The 18377-nt window shown below is 50.0% G+C and overlaps 1 protein-coding gene across 2 annotated transcripts in view; it reads right to left on the bottom strand.

Moving 5' to 3' along the window:
- LOC146192626 (uncharacterized) overlaps positions 1–18377 on the bottom strand; it is a 56964-nt gene that overhangs the window by 16104 nt on the left and 22483 nt on the right. For both annotated transcript variants that reach the window (XM_084602526.1, XM_084602527.1), the window contains one exon: positions 4853–5055. In XM_084602526.1, the coding sequence (XP_084458652.1) occupies positions 4853–5055 (203 nt within the window). The remainder of the gene's footprint in view (positions 1–4852; positions 5056–18377) is intronic.

Here is an 18377-nt window from a genome sequence, read left to right as displayed (position 1 = left end):
AATAGCGAAGGCGGTCAGAGTTTCGCAGCTGGAATGATTAAGTCCAACGACCACGGGCAGACCTGTACTCGAAATGGTAGGCCTGCAGACAGATAGGGGACTACGAGAAAAATCAAGTATCCCACAGGACTGCCGAGAAAATATAATCATTCCCCCTCTCATTCGTTTCAATACAGAGAGGAGAGAGAAGAGAGCAGACTAATCAGACGCTTCAATTCGATGGACAGCAAGTCGGTTGCGTACGTGGATGCGGCAAGTGGCAAAACAGGGGTGGCGGTCGCCTCGGTGGTCGACGGCCGAGGTTCTCCGGTATCATCCGCCACCATTAGAAGCCGCAACGCCGAAACGGCTGAAGAAGTTGCAATAGCGCTTGCTTGCGTCGGAACGTAAGCCAATTTCTTAATCAGCGATAGCAAAACGGCTATTTGGAATTTTGGAAAGGGTAGGGTCTCACCGGAAGCGGCAAGGATTCTGGCCAGTAGATGATTAAACAGTTAAACAAGAAAATTCGCCTAATTTGGACCCCTACGCACACGTCCGTTCCTAGCAACGAGGCGGCCCACGAGTTAGCCCGAGCTCTCTACTTCCGGGTAACTGGAGCCGCCCGACCGCCGGAACATGGACAAGCGTCTGCAAAATTATGCGGATATTTTTCAAAATTACCGGTTAAGCAGAAGACTGGGGCCGCCACCGGATAAAAATCCAAACAATAAGGAGGCAGTCGCATGGCGGTGCCTGCAAGCTGGGAACTCTGTAAACCCGGTCTGGGCATATTATGTCCAGATGGACGATAGAAAAAACGATAAATTCAAGCCTCCCAGAGAGGTTCAATGCTTTGGATGGCATACTGCCCCGCCATCTATGCGGACGACATTACTATCTGCTCGTCCCGGGACAGCTTAGGGCAGATGGAGGAGGCCCTCCAAGAGGCCGCCTCGGTAGTAGAAAACTGTGCTCGGGAGTGTGGTCTAGAGTGCGCTCCAAATGGTTTGGTTTGGTTTGGGGGGTTTAACGTCCGAAAGCAACTCAGGCTATGAGAGACGCCGTAGTGGAGGACTCCGGAAATTTCGACAATCTAGAGTTCTTTAACGTACACTGACATCGCACAGCACACGGGCGCCTTGCTTTTCGCCGCCACCGAAAAGCTGCCGCCAAGACCGGCATAAAGCAGAACTTTTGCACATAGCAAATAATAAAGACTCAGGACAATACATACACATTTACGTTAACGGCATGCCGATACCAGAGGTGAACGCACTGCTGGTATTGGGATTACAAATTGATAACCGAGGTAACAATGCCACAGCCTTGAAAAAAATGAAAGTCCACCTGCGAACAAATTAGTAGGATGATTGGCAGGATATCTGGCAACCACGGTGGACTTTTTGAAAAAGAAACCGCTCGCCTGATTCAAGCGTTCGTTGTTAGTCGTGTGGTGTACGTGGGCGCCCTACCTCAAGCTGAGGAAGAGCGACCATGGGATGCTCGACGCGAAGATTCGGGCGGTGGTTAAAAAGGCTCTAGGACTCCCCGCCAGAGCGTCTACGGAGCGCATGCTCCAACTTGGGATCCATAATACAATAGGGGAGCTGATTGAAGCCCACAAAACAAGCCAAATTGCTAGGCTGTCGGTGGCCAGCACCGGCAGGCAAGCCCTCTGAGACCTCAATCCCGGGTTCCTCCCTGCCACAGAAAGCCGAGTGGATATCCCAGAAGTTTGTAAAAACGCTTTGACGGTTAAGCCACTCCCCAAAAAACATGAATTGGGAGTACAATCAGGGGAGGCATGAAGCCAGGGCAAAATTTATACAAAATAACTATGGCAGTAAGACTGGCAGATATTACGTGGATGTAGTGGGTCCCACCGAGGATGGCATCTGCACCACTGCTGTTGTGCATGAACGAAAGCAGGTGAACGGGATCTTGGTAAAAACTAACGACGCACTAATGTTGGAAGAAGTGGCGATTGCACTGGGGCCGCCACCTATTGCGACGCAGCCTACTAATGTCGGACTCTCAGCAGGCCTGCCGAAATTACGTGCGGGGTAGGATAGCGCCACTCGCCCGCAGAATAATTTTGGCACATACGAGAAATTCAGATTCGGCTACTAGTAAAAAACAGGTTATATGGGTGCCCGGTTCACCAGGGGGTGGAGGGGAACGAGACCGCTCACGCGGCTGCCCGAGCGTTCCTCCCTCGAGGTTCTGCTCAGTCCTCCGGTTTCACCAAGGCAACCATACCAATCCAGCTCATAACTTATGCGGACATTACAAATTATAGAGGATAACCGACAGTCGCTGAGGGTAACAAACTGGATTCCAAGGGAAGGAAAGCGTAGCAGGGGTCGGCAGAAAGTTAGGGGGGCAGACGAGATTAAGAAGTTCGCAGGGGTCAAGTGGATGCAGCTAGCACAGAACCGGGTTAAGTGGAGAAATATGGGAGAGGCCTTCGCCCTGCAGTGGGTATAATCAGGCTGATGATGATGATGATGACAAATTATTTACGCCTCTGCAGGAGGGTACTTCCGGGACTCGCCAAAGGTCTCGACAAATTTCAGGAGTGCCACCTTAGACGGCTCTAAACCGGGTGTTTTCTAAATCCCGCCATACTAAAACACTTTGACCCGACATTCACGGGTAGGCATACGAATTCTGCGGGCAGTATGCTGGCCTATACCACATGTGTGTGGGCCTGCCAGCAAATTACAAAAATGAAAGTTATAAAACAGCCACCTAGGGAGAGCTGGGAAGCGGCCCTGTCCAGCTCGGACCTGGAGGCCCGGTGTGCCCTGGTCCAGAGAGCTCGGGCAGCGGCGGCGGCCAATGGCATCCCAGAATAGGGTCTGCCACCCACTCAGCTCTACAACCGTACGTACCTCCTCTTCCCAAATCATTTGACTGTAAATAAATGTTTTCTCCTCCTCTGTAATTGTACATACATCTTGCTCGAAATATTTGCCTCACTCTATCGAAAAAGACAAAACAGCTGATGAGCTGCGATCAAATTTCGCATTAGGAAGCCACGTAATCGTCAACACATTTGTCATGACGTTTTTTCTGTGTTCCTTGGAAGGTACCGCTCTCTTGCCCTAGCCTTTTTAGAAGTTCTCAGCTGTCGCATGTCTCCCCAAATAATCCCCAATTTCGGGCCAGCGACATGTGCTGCCTGGGAAGTGTCTCTCAGACAGTGCATCTCATACGTCGAATCACTAATCGGTATTTGGGTATGAAGGAAACTTATCTCGTCCGCCTGCTCCAGGCTTTTGTCATTATTAGAATTTCCTGTATGCTACCATACCTCAAACGCAACGTAGCAGAGGCATCACATGTTCATTGCCTGATCAGACGGGCGTTCAAGTCCGCCCTTGGTCTTCCCATAAATACGTACACGTAGGGCTTCAATGCCCTCGGAGTGCGCAACACTCTTAGCGAGATGGTAGAGGCCCACCTCACCTCTCAATACGAAAGCCTAACCCGTACACCGACAGGACGCATTATCTTTGACGTCCTCTCAATTAGTTACTCCGCAACAAGGCAGGGCAGTGTCACTACCAATGAGCCTGCGAACTCACTTGAAAATCCTCCCTCTCCCGAAGAATATGAGCCCTGGATTTCACGCAGACAGGCGAGTAGAAAGAGCCAAAGCCCTACACAAGCAATACCAGTACCAACAAGACACGTTCTATGTCGATGCAGCCGAACACGCGGACCGTACTGCCTTCACGAATGTGACTAAATTATCAGGGTCACCAGCTCACGGCAGATTCAGTGGTTGCCAGTGACACGGAGGAAGCGGAGGAGGCGGCGATTACCCTTGCGATAAGCTCAACCTCAGCCCTTCATATATTTAGCGACTCGAAAAAAGAAATAAGAAATTACAGCAAAGGCAGGATATCCCCTATAGTACTCAAATTGCTACTTGCCTCTCACACGACTCCCCATTAAATACAGCTAATCTGGACACCAGCACATTCCTCTCTTCCGGATATTGAGGCTACCCACAATTTCGCCCGAAGCCTCATCCTCCGGGCGACGGGACAGCCTCTCATGACGTCGGCGAGGCGCCGTAGGGTTTCCTATCAAGACATTACAATACACTTCCGTCAAACACGTACCGTACTGCCTCCGGGACACAAATCTGCCACGAAGCCACAAGAGGTCATCTGACGAGAATTAGAGACGCATTCCTTTCCAAATCCAGTCACAAACACCCATTATATGCCCCGTTCTGTAACTTATGCCGCCAGAGGGTCAACTTACACCACATACTATGGGCATGCCCATGAGACCCCCCTCCGCGGGATTCGCAGCTCGCCACCTGAGAGCAGCGGGAGGCCACTATGCTCAGCTCGGACCCGCTAATCCAACTGCGCGCCATCGAGCGTGCAACCCAGGTCGCCAGAGTTCCTAGTGCAGAAGCTCCTGTCTGCCTGACTCCCTCAGTTAATAAAAGTTTATCCTCCTCCTCCTCTTCCCCCTTGAACGGTAAGCGAAGAACACTCCGACGACATCTGACGCTGCATGGTTATACACAAACACAACAGGCGCACAAGAGAATTAAAACAAGACGTTAACACAGATGATGCGCTCGCTACCAACTGGCTGTTTTTGTGGTACGAAGAAGAATGCATCACAAAAAACGTACGGTTACAATAAGATTCGTATAGCCAACTAGCCCGCTCGCAAGTACTACTGAACGAAGAACACATCTCGCGGAATCTCGTGCACAGATCCAATGCATCCTAATAGGAGGCGTTGACATATTCGTGCACAACTATCGTGCACAGATTTTTATAGGCTTTCGCCTTAAAAAGATATCATTGCGTTAAGGTGGTCATCATTTCAACACTACCTGGATGTGCAGAAGTAGGCGACGTAGTTGTAGTGCGTGATCTCAGCGCCCTTGGGCAAGCCCGTTGTTCCCGACGTGTAGCATACAGCGAGGACAGTGCTGCGAGGATCGATGACGGGGACCTCCTCGAACTCCTGTTCGTTCAGTGCCGAAAAGTTTGACGCGCAGACGAAGCCCGTTGCGCGTCCCATACAGAAGAGCTCCTGCGCCAACAAGAATGATCACGATTTTTGAAAAACCAATCATAGTGAAGGCAAGGCAGCAGGCCATATGCGCGGAGCTAAACTAACCTACGCCATCTGTTCCTGCAACTGTAAAGGTAAGAATAAAAGCAAAAAACAACATTATAAAAGCGAATAAAACATTGCAAATTCTCGCGTCTTCACTGGCTCAATGGGCTACAAAGCCATGTGATGAAGTTCTAACATTTTTGTTGCTTTTCCGCAGTGTCACCTGGCGGTAGCTGTCTCCTGCGTCTGCAATTTTCCAACTGTAGCGTTCAAAACGTACCAACCAAGCTGCTGTTCAAGCTATCCGTGTCTTTGCTCGCTCCGCAGAAAGAGACAATTCCGCAGTTATGTTTGGTTGGCGAACGAAAACGTAGGCAACAACATTTATTTCATTGGTTACATCTTAAGGCAACAAAAAATATTCAAATGATAAAAAAGCGCGGCTAGTTTAGGAAGTTTTTAGAAGTCCAACGTAACATGCTCCGTCAAAGTGGACAACACAGTGAATATTGTGTGAAGAAGAAGATGAGCCCTTTTGGCTGGACGCTGATGAAGAGGAAGCAGTCTGTGGAATTGTGATCGCGCAGATCATCGTGCTGGTTTGATCATCGTGCGCTTTCTTGCCGACCTCGACGTATAGATTAAACCTTCTCTTACACTTGGTGGAGGTGCGGCCTGATACCCTTGCCTCACGCTGGAGCTTCGCACCCGTACGCTACCGGTAATTCACATGGCCGAAGAGGAACACCCACCAATTGCCCCGATGACCCCGCCGGTCGTCTACTCTGGCTCCTTGCGCCAGCGAGACCCTGCGCTCTTCAGTGGGACAGACGACATCGACTGTGACGACTGGCTTGCGTCATACGAGCGAGTGAGTTCGTACAATAAGTGGGACGATGCAACAAAGTTAACAAACGTTATCTTTTATTTGACCGGAGTCACCAACCTGTGGTATCGTAACCACGAAGCCGAAATCACGAATTGGGACTCATTTAAGGCGAACCTTACCACCGTGTTTGGTCGTCCTAGTGTACGCAAGCTCCGCGCTGAGCAACGCTTGCACGATCGAACGCAGCGGCTCGGCGAGACGTTTACCAGCTACATTGAAGATGTGCTCCACCTATGCAGTCGCGTAAACGCCCAGATGCCCGAGGCACAAAAGATCAAGCACATCCTAAAGGGCATCGAATATGACACCTTCCTCATGTTGACATCCCGGGATTTGACATCTGTTGCACAAGTTGTCAACCTTTGTCAAAGCTACGATGAGTTGCGCAAGCAGCGACGCCTCCCTCGACAGCCTTCCGCGCCTGTGGAATCGCTTTCTGGCCTCTCCGCTACATCTGAGACCTCATCGCTGCTGCAGCAGCGATGAGGATTTCATCCGAGAGGAAGTTGCTCGCCAAATACCACTATTGCCACCAAACTGCGAGCTTTCCCGCAATTTGGCGCCCCTTCGACAGGTCATCGCCGACCGCGTGGCGGACGCCCTTCCCCCTGTCCATCCGCCAGCGCCTATTCCTCAGCCAGCACAAGCCATTGAGACCCTGGCATACGCCGACGTCGCTCCACCTGTCGCTCCACCAATGACATGCGCCCCCACTCCTGTCGCACCGCTGACGTACGCTGCGGTCGCTGCCCGACCACGGCCACCTAGCTACCCTGTGGTGTACGCTACGCCTCCAGCGCCTGTACTGGAATATCTTCAGGCGCCACAACCTTTCGTCCCGCCTCGACCTCAGCGCCGCAATTCATGGCGAACACGTGATAACTGTCCCATTTGTTATTCTTGTGAACGTGCTGGCCATATTGCCCGGTACTGCCGAAATCGCACTCCCGATGAGTTTCTATAGCGCCGAACATCACCTTCCTGGCAGCCAACCCGAGATCAGTACGCAGCCGCCGATTCATCTGCAGGTTTCGTTGCGAATGACCGTACTACTTTTTCTACTCGCCGCTCAACCTCGCCGCGTCGCCGCTCCCTATATCCTCTGCGCCGGCGTCCCAATCTTGCGCAAGAGGAAAACTGAATGCCGCAGTTCCTGAGGCGAGAACTGCGCAACGAGGGAACTGTAAAAGGCCTCACGTATCTCCTGCAAATCTCCTTGAAGTTTCTGTTGAGGGGGTTATAGTACTGGCTCTGGTCGACACCGGCGCTGCTGTTTCTGCCATGGCTGCAAGTCTTTGCCATTCCTTGCGCAAAGTGACACCTATTTCAGGATTCTCGCTATGCACGGCAAGTGCCCAGCCTGTAGAGCCTATAGCAGTGTGCACCGCTCGAGTCATCATTCAAGAAGTTTTGTACGCAATAGAGTTCGTAGTTTTACTTTCCTGCTCTCATGATCTTATCTTGCGCTGGGATTTTCTGTCGCGTCATAATGCGGTGATCAACTGTGCACGTGCCGAACTGGAGCTTTTTGCGCTAGGCGAACCGTCGCCGGACGTTCCTTTTCCCAAAGTCCTCGTTGCCGAAGATACTGATCTCCCTGCGTGCTCTTTCGTTCTTGTGCCCACCCCTTGTGCTTTTTCTCGCCGTACTGATGTACTTTTCATCCCATCGCCTATCTTTTATAAGCCGCAAAAATCTTCTCCTGCCGTACGCCGTACTTTCTGTGTCAGCTGGCCTCACCGCGCTCTGGATTTGTAATCGGTTCTCATTTCCCGTATCTCTGCGTCGCGGTGAATGCCTCGGCACCATCCAGCTCATTTATTCCATTCTCCGTGGTGACGCAACACCCGCTTCACAGCCCGCTGACTTGGCTGCACTTACAACACCTGTTCTTGCGCTGGACCAGTCTTCTGCCGACGTTTTCCTCCGCACCGTCGATGCCAGTCTTCCTGAACCTCAACGCTCTGAACTTCTCGCGCTGCTTCATCAGTTCCGTTCTTAATTCGACTCTAACCAGCCTGCTTTGAGCCGCACATGAACTGTTTCCCACCACATTGACACCAGTTCCCATGCTCCTCCGCGTCAGCGCCCCTATCGAGTGTCGGCCACTGAGCGCCGAGTTATCGAAGGCCAAGTTCAAACAATGTTATTGAATGGAGTGATTGGGCCTTCTAACAGTCCCTGGTCCTCCCCTATTGTCCTAGTGCGGAAGAAAGACGGTTCTGTTCGCTTCTGCGTCGACTACCGTCGCCTAAACAAAATCACGAGGAAAGACGTCCACCCTCATCCGCGTATAGATGATGCATTGGACTGCTTACAAGGTGCTGAACTTTTTTCTTCCCTTGATTTACGATCCGGTTACTGGCAGGTGCCCATGGCTGCGGAAGATCACCCTAAAACCGCGTTTGTCACCCCCGATGGCCTCTTTGAATTTACCGTCATGCCATTCGGTCTCTGCAATGCTCCTGCTACTTTTGAGCGTATGATGGATACAATTCTGCGTGGCCTAAAATGGAAGACGTGCCTCTGTTACCTTGACGACATCGTGGTGTTCTCGCCGGACTTTGCGACCCATCTCTCTCGACTGAAGCAGGTCTTGACATGTCTTGCGAACGCTGGTCTGCAGCTCAACTTGAAGAAGAGTCGTTTCGCTGCTCGTGAGCTGACCATTTTGGGCCACGTTGTGTCCAAAGATGGTATCCGTCCTAATCCCGCCAAACTTCGAGCTGTGACTGCATTCCCGAAACCTACTACCATCAAGCAACTGAGGAGCTTTTTGGGTTTGTGCTCATACTTTCGGCGTTTTGTACGGAACTTTGTTTCCATTGTCGCCCCACTGACTGAGCTCCTCGGCAATAACTCAGACATTTCGCGGTGGTCATCAGCATGTGACGACGCCTACAACACCTTGCGCCGTCTCCTTACAGCCCCGCCTATCCTGCGCCATTTTGACCCCCAGGCGCCAACCGAAGTGCACGCAGACGCGAGTGGTGTCGGCCTCGGAGGTATGCTTGCTCAGCGCCCCTCTGGCTTCGGTGAGTACGTAGTCGCTTACGCCAGCCGTACTCTCGCCAAAGCCGAAGCGAACTACTCTGTAACGGAAAAGGAGTGCTTGGCCATTGCCTGGGCAATCACAAAGTTTCGCCCTTACCTTTACGGCCGTTCTTTTGACGTAGTCACGGACCATCATGCCCTATGCTGACTTTCATCGCTCAAGGACCCATCCGGCCGCTTGGCACGGTGGGCTCTGCGTTTGCAAGAATACGATATCCGCGTTATTTACCGATCTGGTCGCAAACATAAAGACGCCGACGCTTTATCTCGCTCACCCCTTCCAGCCGACCTTGCCAGCCTCTCCGTCTTAGACTCCGTGGCATCTTCGATCGACGTCAGTGACATGCCTGCCGAACAACGGAAGGATCCATGGATCGCCTCTCTTATTGACTATCTTCAAACTAACCGGCAATTACCCCTTCACGCGCCCTTCGCCGCCAAGTTTCTCACTATGAGATTCGGGATAACCTCCTTTACCGGCGCAACTACAGCTCAAGTGGACGGAAATGGCTCCTCGTGATTCCGCGCCATTTACGGACTCAAATATGCACAGCCTTTCATGCCGATCCACAATGCGGACACGCCGGAGTTTTCAAGGCGTACACATGAATCCGTCTGCGTTACTATTGGCGCGGTATGTACAACTCGGTTCTCGGGTACGTTCGATCGTGCCTGACGTGCCAACGCCGCAAACCTGCCTCTCCCCGTTCGGCTGGTGAGTTACAGCCTCTCACATGCCCGCTTAGACCCTTCGACCGCATCGGAATTGACCTATATGGCCCTCTTCCTTACACACCCGATGGCAATCGCTGGGTCATTGTCGCCGTCGACCACCTGACGCGATATGCCGAAACCGCCACGCTCCCAGCTGCAACAGCCCGAGATGTGGCCGCTTTCTTATTGAAAAACTTTATTCTCCGTCACGGTGCTCCTCGTGAATTGCTCAGCGACAGAGGCCGTGCTTTCTTATCCGAAGTCTTTGAAGCCCTGCTCGATCAGAGCAAAATCATTCACCGGACTTGCACCGTTTACCACCCGCAAACGAACTGCCTTGTTGAACGATTTAGTCGCACCTTTGGCGACGTGCTCGCGAAGTACGTCGTATCCAACCACACGAACTGGGACATTCTCCTTCCTTATATCACTTATGCGTACAATACTGCTACGCAATCTAGCACGGGTTTCTCTCCGTTCTTTTGACTTTACGGTCGGCATCCGTCTGCTCCCCTTGATACTGTCCTCCCTACAACCCTGATCCATCAGAATACACTACAGTGACAGAAGCTGCCAAGTATGCCGAAGAATGCCGCCAGATTGCCCGCACGTTTACGACAGACTCTCAGTCGAGCCAAAAATATCGCCATGACACCGATCAGGAGAATGCACCACACTTTGAGCCCGGCTCACTTGTGTGGCTATGGATTCCATCCGGTAGCCCCGGTCTCTCCACAAAGCTGATCTCAAAGTATCACGGGCCCTACCGTGTCGTCGAGCACACTTCACCAGTGAACTATATTGTTGAGCCCCTTGCGCCATCTTCCGATTTGCGACGCCGTGGCCGCGAGACTGTACATGTTCAGCGTCTTGAGCCGTTCTACGATCCAATTTTACCTTTGTCCCCTTAAGTCGCCAGGATGGCTCCTTTTTCTCTGGGGGGGCATTGTGAAGAAGATTAGCCCTTTTGGCTGGACGCTGATGAAGAGGAAGCAGCCTGTGGAATTGTGATCGCGCAGATCATCGTGCTGGTTTGATCATCGTGCGCTTTCTTGCCGACCTCGACGCCGTCCTCGACGTATAGATTAAACCTTCTCTTACAATTGCTACTTCTGTCGTACAGCTTTAGAAATTCTTTTATCGTACCCATGCATTTAAGAAAGAATTTAAAAATCTCATTGCCATAGCTAGCACCAGCTCTCGAAACGATCTTTCTTCATTTCGGGATGAAAAGTGATAGTCTCTGTATTAGCAGTTTTAAGGCCAAAGCTTTTCAAGGCTAATCGGTATGCGCAGAAAGTGTGCGTCCACACGAGATGTGCACCCCTACTAGCGCTTGGACGAATATAGGAGAAAAGTAATCATTTTATAAGATAGGGGAAGACAAAAACAAACCTTGAAGCCAGGTTTTATGAGTGTAGAGTGATTATTTAATTAATTAGAGACACAAGTGTCAAACTTTCGTCAGAATAGCGCCGGAAGTGATATAGTCAGGGAACATGAAGACAGCTGCGACGTAGATATAGCGTAGGGTAAGAAACGCCAGATTTCTGTCGAATTATACTCTTAAAGAACGTGTAATTGAGAGCAATGATTACTTAAGATTGCCGAAGACCCTATCGTTTCGTTAAAAAAGCCGCACATAGATGATGACATCACATCCGACGGAAAGACGTCGAGGCAGTGTGACATGTCGTAGAATGCATAAAAACTCCGGGTTTGTTGCCAATTAGATAAAAAACGTCTTTTTAATCGTAATTAATATGTAGGATCCCCAAAGAACTTGTTGCTGAGATCAATGGGGTCGAAAACAAACGATATCAAACGCGGCAAATGACTACAAAGAGCCACATGGGTGCTTGATCGTTTTATCGTACTTATCTACGTGCCTCCAACAAATTTTGCTGCCGAAAACCGTAACTGCGATATGAGGCAGACCAGGTGCAGATTACGAGACTACATGTTTCTTTCATGGTAGGCCGTTATCTTCAAGAACATAAAGCAGGCACAGGCTTTCAGCGATATTCATCAGCCACAAACTGATGATCTGTGTAAGCAGAGACGAAAGTCTACGTGTTTAAAAACCCCATCAAGCACCTTGTGACTGTTCTAAAGCGTAACATGTTAAAATTTCTTCCTGCGTGACTTTTTCATTTTTTCTGAAATGCCTCGCGCTACCCAGGGTACATTGACATGTCTGATCGCGTCTCTGAGAACAAAATATCATAATCAATCCGGCCGGCAGCAGCTCACGTGGCGCAGTAAAGATGCAGATAAAATGCAGCCTGGAGCCTGTGCGGCGCCTGAGTGATTGTTGGTAGTACGGGCCTTCGATCAACACCTACCCACCTCTAGTTCGAATAAACACTTTTACGCTTGGTAGAGGAGCTGGGTTTCGATCCCACTAACTCTCTATTACTTCACTCAACTTCCCCCAATAATAATTTTCAAACTTCCATTTTTTTAGTGCTTTAAGGCGAAAGCCTTTATTGGCTCATGATGTCGCGGACAAAATGTGTCCCGCTTTTGCGGCGGCTTTGATTGGCCTAGACGGGATGACAGTGGTCTCGACCAATCACAGAGCACCACCATAGTATGCGCGAATGCGTGCCTTATATGGCCATATGCCAATCAATGTGCTATTACTAAATTAATAATACCTATTGCCTAAGTACTCATTGTATAATTAGCTAAATAATGCCTAATTAGATAACTGCTTATTTCCTACTTAACGACATATAATTATTATTAATTAATTATTAATTAGTGCCAGTTGCTTAGCAGAATGCTGCACTCAGGCTTTCGCCTTTCACTACTTTAGTCGCTGAAGTCCTTGGTATTTTTTTGCAGTTCACCTACTGCTTTCATCTGTAACTATGAAGTCATGACAGTTTTTGTGGGTTTGTCCTGAGGTTGTCTTAAGCAAACCTTTTTGACAAATCTTGTTTTCTCGCGAAATATAGAGCATGATTATTTGGTTTTGTTTATAAGGTTTGGCGTACCACAGCGACTCAGGCTATGAGAGACGCCGTAGTGGAGGGCTGCTGAACTTTGGACCTCCTGGTGTTCATTGGCGTGCATACACTGACATCGCACAGCACACGGATGCTTCCCCCTTCGACTCCTTCGAAACGCAGCCGTCTTTGCCCGGGATTCAATCCCGCATTATGAGCACAGACGTCGAGCGCCCGAACCACTGCATTAACGCGGCCTGGCAAATGCACGTATGAAGAATTTCAGACGGAAATGTCTTCGAAGAAAGGACAACGCTTCCCATCGCAGTTCTGGTTTCATTTTTTAGCGCTTTGTCATCGCTGATACCCCTGTAAAGACGAATCATGCCGCTATGCTCAGTATATCGTCAATTTGCATGGTCTAAGTCCTGATGGGATCATACGCAAAGATGCCAGGAATTCGAATTGTGCAACATCTCACAGGCGACGCGTAATATATGTAATGGTTTTATCTGAATCTTTGGACTCACCTCAGGCGGTGGCAGGTGCGTTTGAATTAGCGCATGAATGATATGGCAAGAACGCAAGCCTTCTGAACAACTATCGGACTGTGAACTAATTATTCCACACAGAGTGTCTGCACAATTACTGGCAAAACAAAAAGAGTACGCATATGCTCTCCACATGCAATCGTATTATTGATTTGAATATTTTGACTTGAAGCACTCAGGTTTGCCGATATGGCTTCGCAAAACATCTCTCCTGCTATTTAATTATCGCGAGCTTATTGCTCTCTACGCTTAACCAAACAAATTATGGGACATTTAAGATTACTTGCTTGCTATGAAAGCGAAAGCGATGGATAAATATTTCACTCTATTCATCACAAAGTCGAGATGTGGCTAATAATACCCTATTCTTCGGTGCATGGTCATGCCAACTCTAAATTCCCGGGTTGACTACAAATTTTCGGCTGGAACATGTTGGACTGCAATTTTCAGTACCGAGCCTTCATTTCGGTGGTTGACTAATTTCAATCCAAAATTTGGGAGGAAGACCCTCAAATTCAAAGCCACCGACTGCTACAGGGGGACATCCAGATTTTCGAGGTTGGCTCGGAGGCCTTTCGAGTTGGCACCGGCTTTCGGGATAATGACGTTGTAGTCTTGCATGACCAATCTGAAACTTTTAAAACCTTTGTGTTTTTGTTTTTGCTTTTTTATGGACACCGCCGTCGCAGTTTTCTTGCCCATCAAGAACTGCGCTTGCGTGTGTGAAAATGCCATTAACTCTAATTAATCCTTATATACTATGCTGACTGTCCGCAGATACGTCATCAGTTTAATTATTTGTGATAGTTTCCATGCCAGGTTCGACACTTACAAATGTGATTGGGGAGGCGCTAAGTATCAGAAGAATGCAATAGTCCAAAAGCACGTAACTATACAAATTGAAGAAACATGACTAATTTGGAAGACCAAAACAAGCTGCGCGAACTTTTTTAAATAACCTAATATCGCTTTTAAGCTGGCACTTTCGGCAAGTGATCCCAGTCATTAATTAAGCGAGGTAGAAATGAGGGGTAAAATATATTGCTGTTATATGTCAGCAATTCAATGTTTTCACGGCGGTCAAGTCGCCGTTATACCTATGTGCTTTCGCTGAAGCAAAAGCAGTTGAAATAATTATAATATTATATGTAATATAAACACAGCCAGCAGAATTTCGCAACGCCCTGTAAGAGCAAGAAGTGAAAAGTATTTTTCTCACTAGCAGTGTTATAATTGTTAGGAATGTAAAGAGCAGACCGGTTCTCGTTTTAGCTTCACAGGAGGTTACTAGATAACCAAAGCAGGGTTTGAAAAGAAACCGCGTGCTCAAGTTTATAGGAAGAAAAATTATTCTGTAAATGCCCCGTTCAAGGGATGAGAAAGTGTTCGAAAAGTTTCAACTCAGGTAAACAACAAAGAATGATGGGCATTACTAGTTATTTGGCTGATGTACATAAAACAATAGACACTAATCGCCTAAATATTGTTACTGAGCGGTATTCGCTGGCCGTGCTGACGAAAAAGAAGTGCGACAGACTCCCAGAAGAAGAAGACGCAGACGAGTGCTGTGCTGTGCGAGTGCTGTGCTGTGGTCATCCTCAGTGGTGTGGACAACTGCCTTACTGTGAATATTTCCCGTAACATCTCTTGGTGGAGGTCAATCTTTCGATCTCCGTCACAAGCTGGATCTCCGCAGCGGCCGACGCATTATTACCACCAGTATGACTACTGACGCCGGTACATCTACTGCCGCCGCACCTGCTGTCGTCATGGCCCATCCCCGTGACCCCGGAACCTTCTGTGGGACCGACGACGTTGATGTCGACGACTGGCTGGCTCTATACGAACGAGTCAGCAAGCACAACAGGTGGGATCCCACACTTATGCTTGCTAATATCATCTTTTACTTGACTGGGACAGTGCGGGTGCGGTTTGAGACCCATGAAGAGTTCCTCACATCTTGGGACATCTGTAAGCAGAAGCTACACGACCTCTTCAGAAAGCCCATTGGCCGTCACCTTGCCGCGAAAAAGGCGCTCGCTTCTCGCGCGCAAACGTCTACCGAGTCTTACATCACGTACAGTACTCACGGATTGAAATAGGACACTCGGAGCGCGTGGCCGTCGCTGCATGCAGCGCCGCCCGGGGATGCTCATGGAACCAAGGTGCTGCATTGTGGTATAGCTCGAGGGGGAGAACATCTAAGAAGCAGAACTGCTCCTTCCGGTCGCCAATAAGCCGGCCTGTTTACCACACTGCCTTGCATTCAGCGACGGCCACGCGCTCCGAATGTCCTATTTCAATCCGTGAGTACTGTACATACAGGACGTCCTATCCCTGTGCCGCAAAGTCGACCACGCCATGCCTGAGGAGGATAAAGTCGGTCACATAGGAAAAGGCATTGCCGACGATGCTTTCAACCTCCTTTTATGCATGGATTGTTCCACCGTGGACTCTGTACTACAAGTATGCCGACGTTTCGAACAAGCGAAACAGAGACGCATATCGCATCGTTTCGACCGTCTACCGAACACGGCTGCCAGCTCTCCCTGTGTCGATCTTCGGCCTCCTCGACCGCCAACTAATGACACTACTTTGACCCGCATCGTCCGTCAAGAGCTCGAGGAAATGACTCCTGCAGCTTCACTCTCACCTACCCCCGACAATACCTTGGCTACAATATCACTAATTCAGGCTGTTGTTCGCCAAGAGGTTGCCAATATGGGTCTTCCTTCTGCCTACCGCACCGACACCGTGGATTCAGGACCTGCCCCTCCAGTAATTGCAGCTGCCTCACCTACCGCCGGTTTCTCGCCCCGATATCGGTACCGCAATCCGAATGAGTGGCATGCCCATGACAATCGTCCCATCTGCTTTACTTGTTCCCGCGTTGGCCACATTTCCCGTCACTGCCGTAGCCGTTGGTACACGCCATCTCGTCAATTCACCTACGTCGACCGCCGCGGAGACTATGCCCCTCGCTATACCTCACCTCGCCCCGACCAGACCACTGTTGATCCCGGTGTCCCTGCTCGTGATGCCAACCGTTCACCATCCCCGCAGACCCGACGCTCGCGTTCTCCTCTTCCTCGCCGCCGTTTGTCCCCGTCTTATTCCAGCCACATACCGGAAAACTAGCCAATGCAGCTCCCGGAGGTGACGCTGCATTTGTGACCCGGACTGAAAAACCTCTGCTGACCCCTGCCCTACAAAATAATCGCATCGACGTCCTTGTGGATGGTGTTCCCGTTTCTGCTCTCATTGATACCGGCGCCCACCTGTCCGTTCTCAGCTCCTCATTTCGCCGTAGCCTCAAAAAAGTCCTTACTCCAGCCGTCTCGCCCACAGTTCGCTTTGCCAATGGAAGCCCTGCTGCCGTGGTTGGCATGTGCACAGCGCGAGTTACCATTGGTGGTCGTCATGCTCCAGTGTTGTTCACCGTCCTCCAAGAATGCCCCCATGACGTTATCCTTGGCATTGACTTTTTAACAGCCCACTCTGCCCTCATTGACTGCTCTACCGGCCTACTTCGCTTGGACCTTCCGCTCTGCTCTGAAGACCCCTCCTGCTCACCCCGCCTTCGATCAGCACAGTTCTGCCGCCTTCCTCCTGAAGCTGCCGTCTACATCCCTATGTCACCATTCCCACCCGTCCCAGACGGCGACTATCTCGCGTGTCCCATTACTGATGTCATCTTGCAGCGGCACGTCACCCTTCCTCATCTGATTGTGCATATCTCCCAGAACCGTACCACCCACCCGGTCCTTAACTTCAGCTTATCAACTCAGGTTCTGCCCGAGGGAATTTCACTAGCAGATCTGTCGCCGATGACCGATTGTGCCATTTCAGCTCTGACTACCGATAATCCAAATGCCTTCCCTGCAACACCTCCCTCATCCTCTACATCGCGCACTGATCCTGTTAAAAGCATGATTGCAGCTGATCTCCAGCCTGAATTCGCCGCAGAGTTAAAACAGCTTTTGCTCACCTACAGTGACCTTTTTGACTTCGGTACCCGCCCATTGGGTCAAACCACAGTTGTCAGTCACCGCATTGACACCGGTGACGCCAGTCCTATTCACAGGCGGCGTGGCTCTATCGTGTTTCGCTTGCCGAGCGACGCGTCATTAAAACAGAGGTCGAGAACATGTTGGAGAACGAGATAATCGAGCCTTCCAGTAGTCTCTGGGAATCCCCCGTTTTGTTGGTCAAGGAGAAAGAACAGTTGGAGATTCTGCGTTGACTGCCACCATTTGAATAAGATAACCAAAAAAGATGTCTATCCTCTTCCGCGTATCGACGACGCGCTTGATACTTGGCACGGAGCCAGCTACGTTCCGTCCATCGACCTTCGTTCCTGTTACTGGCAGGTGTCTGTCGACGAGAGAGACCGTGAAAAAACAGCGTTCGTCACCCCTGACGGCCTCTATAAATTTACAGTCATGCCTTTTGGCCTTTGCAATACCCCAGCAACCTTCCAACGCATGATGAACTCTTTTCTCAGAGGCGTCAAGTGGACCACTTGTTTGTGTTATCTTGACGATGTAATAGTTTTCTCGCCTACATTTGAAAGCCATCTTCGTCGCCTTTCTACAATCCTAGCGCTTTTTCGCCGCGCGGGACTGCAACTAAACTCCAAAAAGTGCAGCTTTGGTCACCGACAAATCAAAGTCCTTGGTCACTTGGTTAATGCTGCCGGCGTTCAGCCTGACCCCGACAAGATTCGTGCCGTCAGAGATTTTCCCACTCCACGTTCATCCAGCGATGTTCGAAGCTTTATTGGCCTATGTTCTTATTTCCGACGATTCGTCCCGAATTTCGCAGCGTTAGCTCGTCCTCTCACCAATCTCCTAAAGAAAGACGTTTCATTCTCCTGGGGGCCTGAACAAGTTGCAGCTTTCTCGGGACTTATTGCTGGTCTCAACTCCACCCGTCTTGGCCCATTCCAACCCATCTGCCAATACTGAACTCCGCACCGACGCAAGTGGCCACGGCATTGGAGCTATACTTGCCCAGCAACAACACGGCCACACAAGGGTGATTGCGTATGCCAGCCGCCTCTTATCTACGTCCGAACAAAATTACTCTATCACAGAGAGAGAGTGCTTGGCACTTGTTTGGGCTATTACAAAA

The sequence above is a fragment of the Amblyomma maculatum genome, chromosome 4 (genome assembly GCF_055883805.1).
Source record: "Amblyomma maculatum isolate TAMU_Amacu chromosome 4, ASM5588380v1, whole genome shotgun sequence".
In the NCBI taxonomy this organism is placed as follows: domain Eukaryota; kingdom Metazoa; phylum Arthropoda; class Arachnida; order Ixodida; family Ixodidae; genus Amblyomma; species Amblyomma maculatum.
This window is presented reverse-complemented; position numbering and strand designations above follow the sequence as displayed.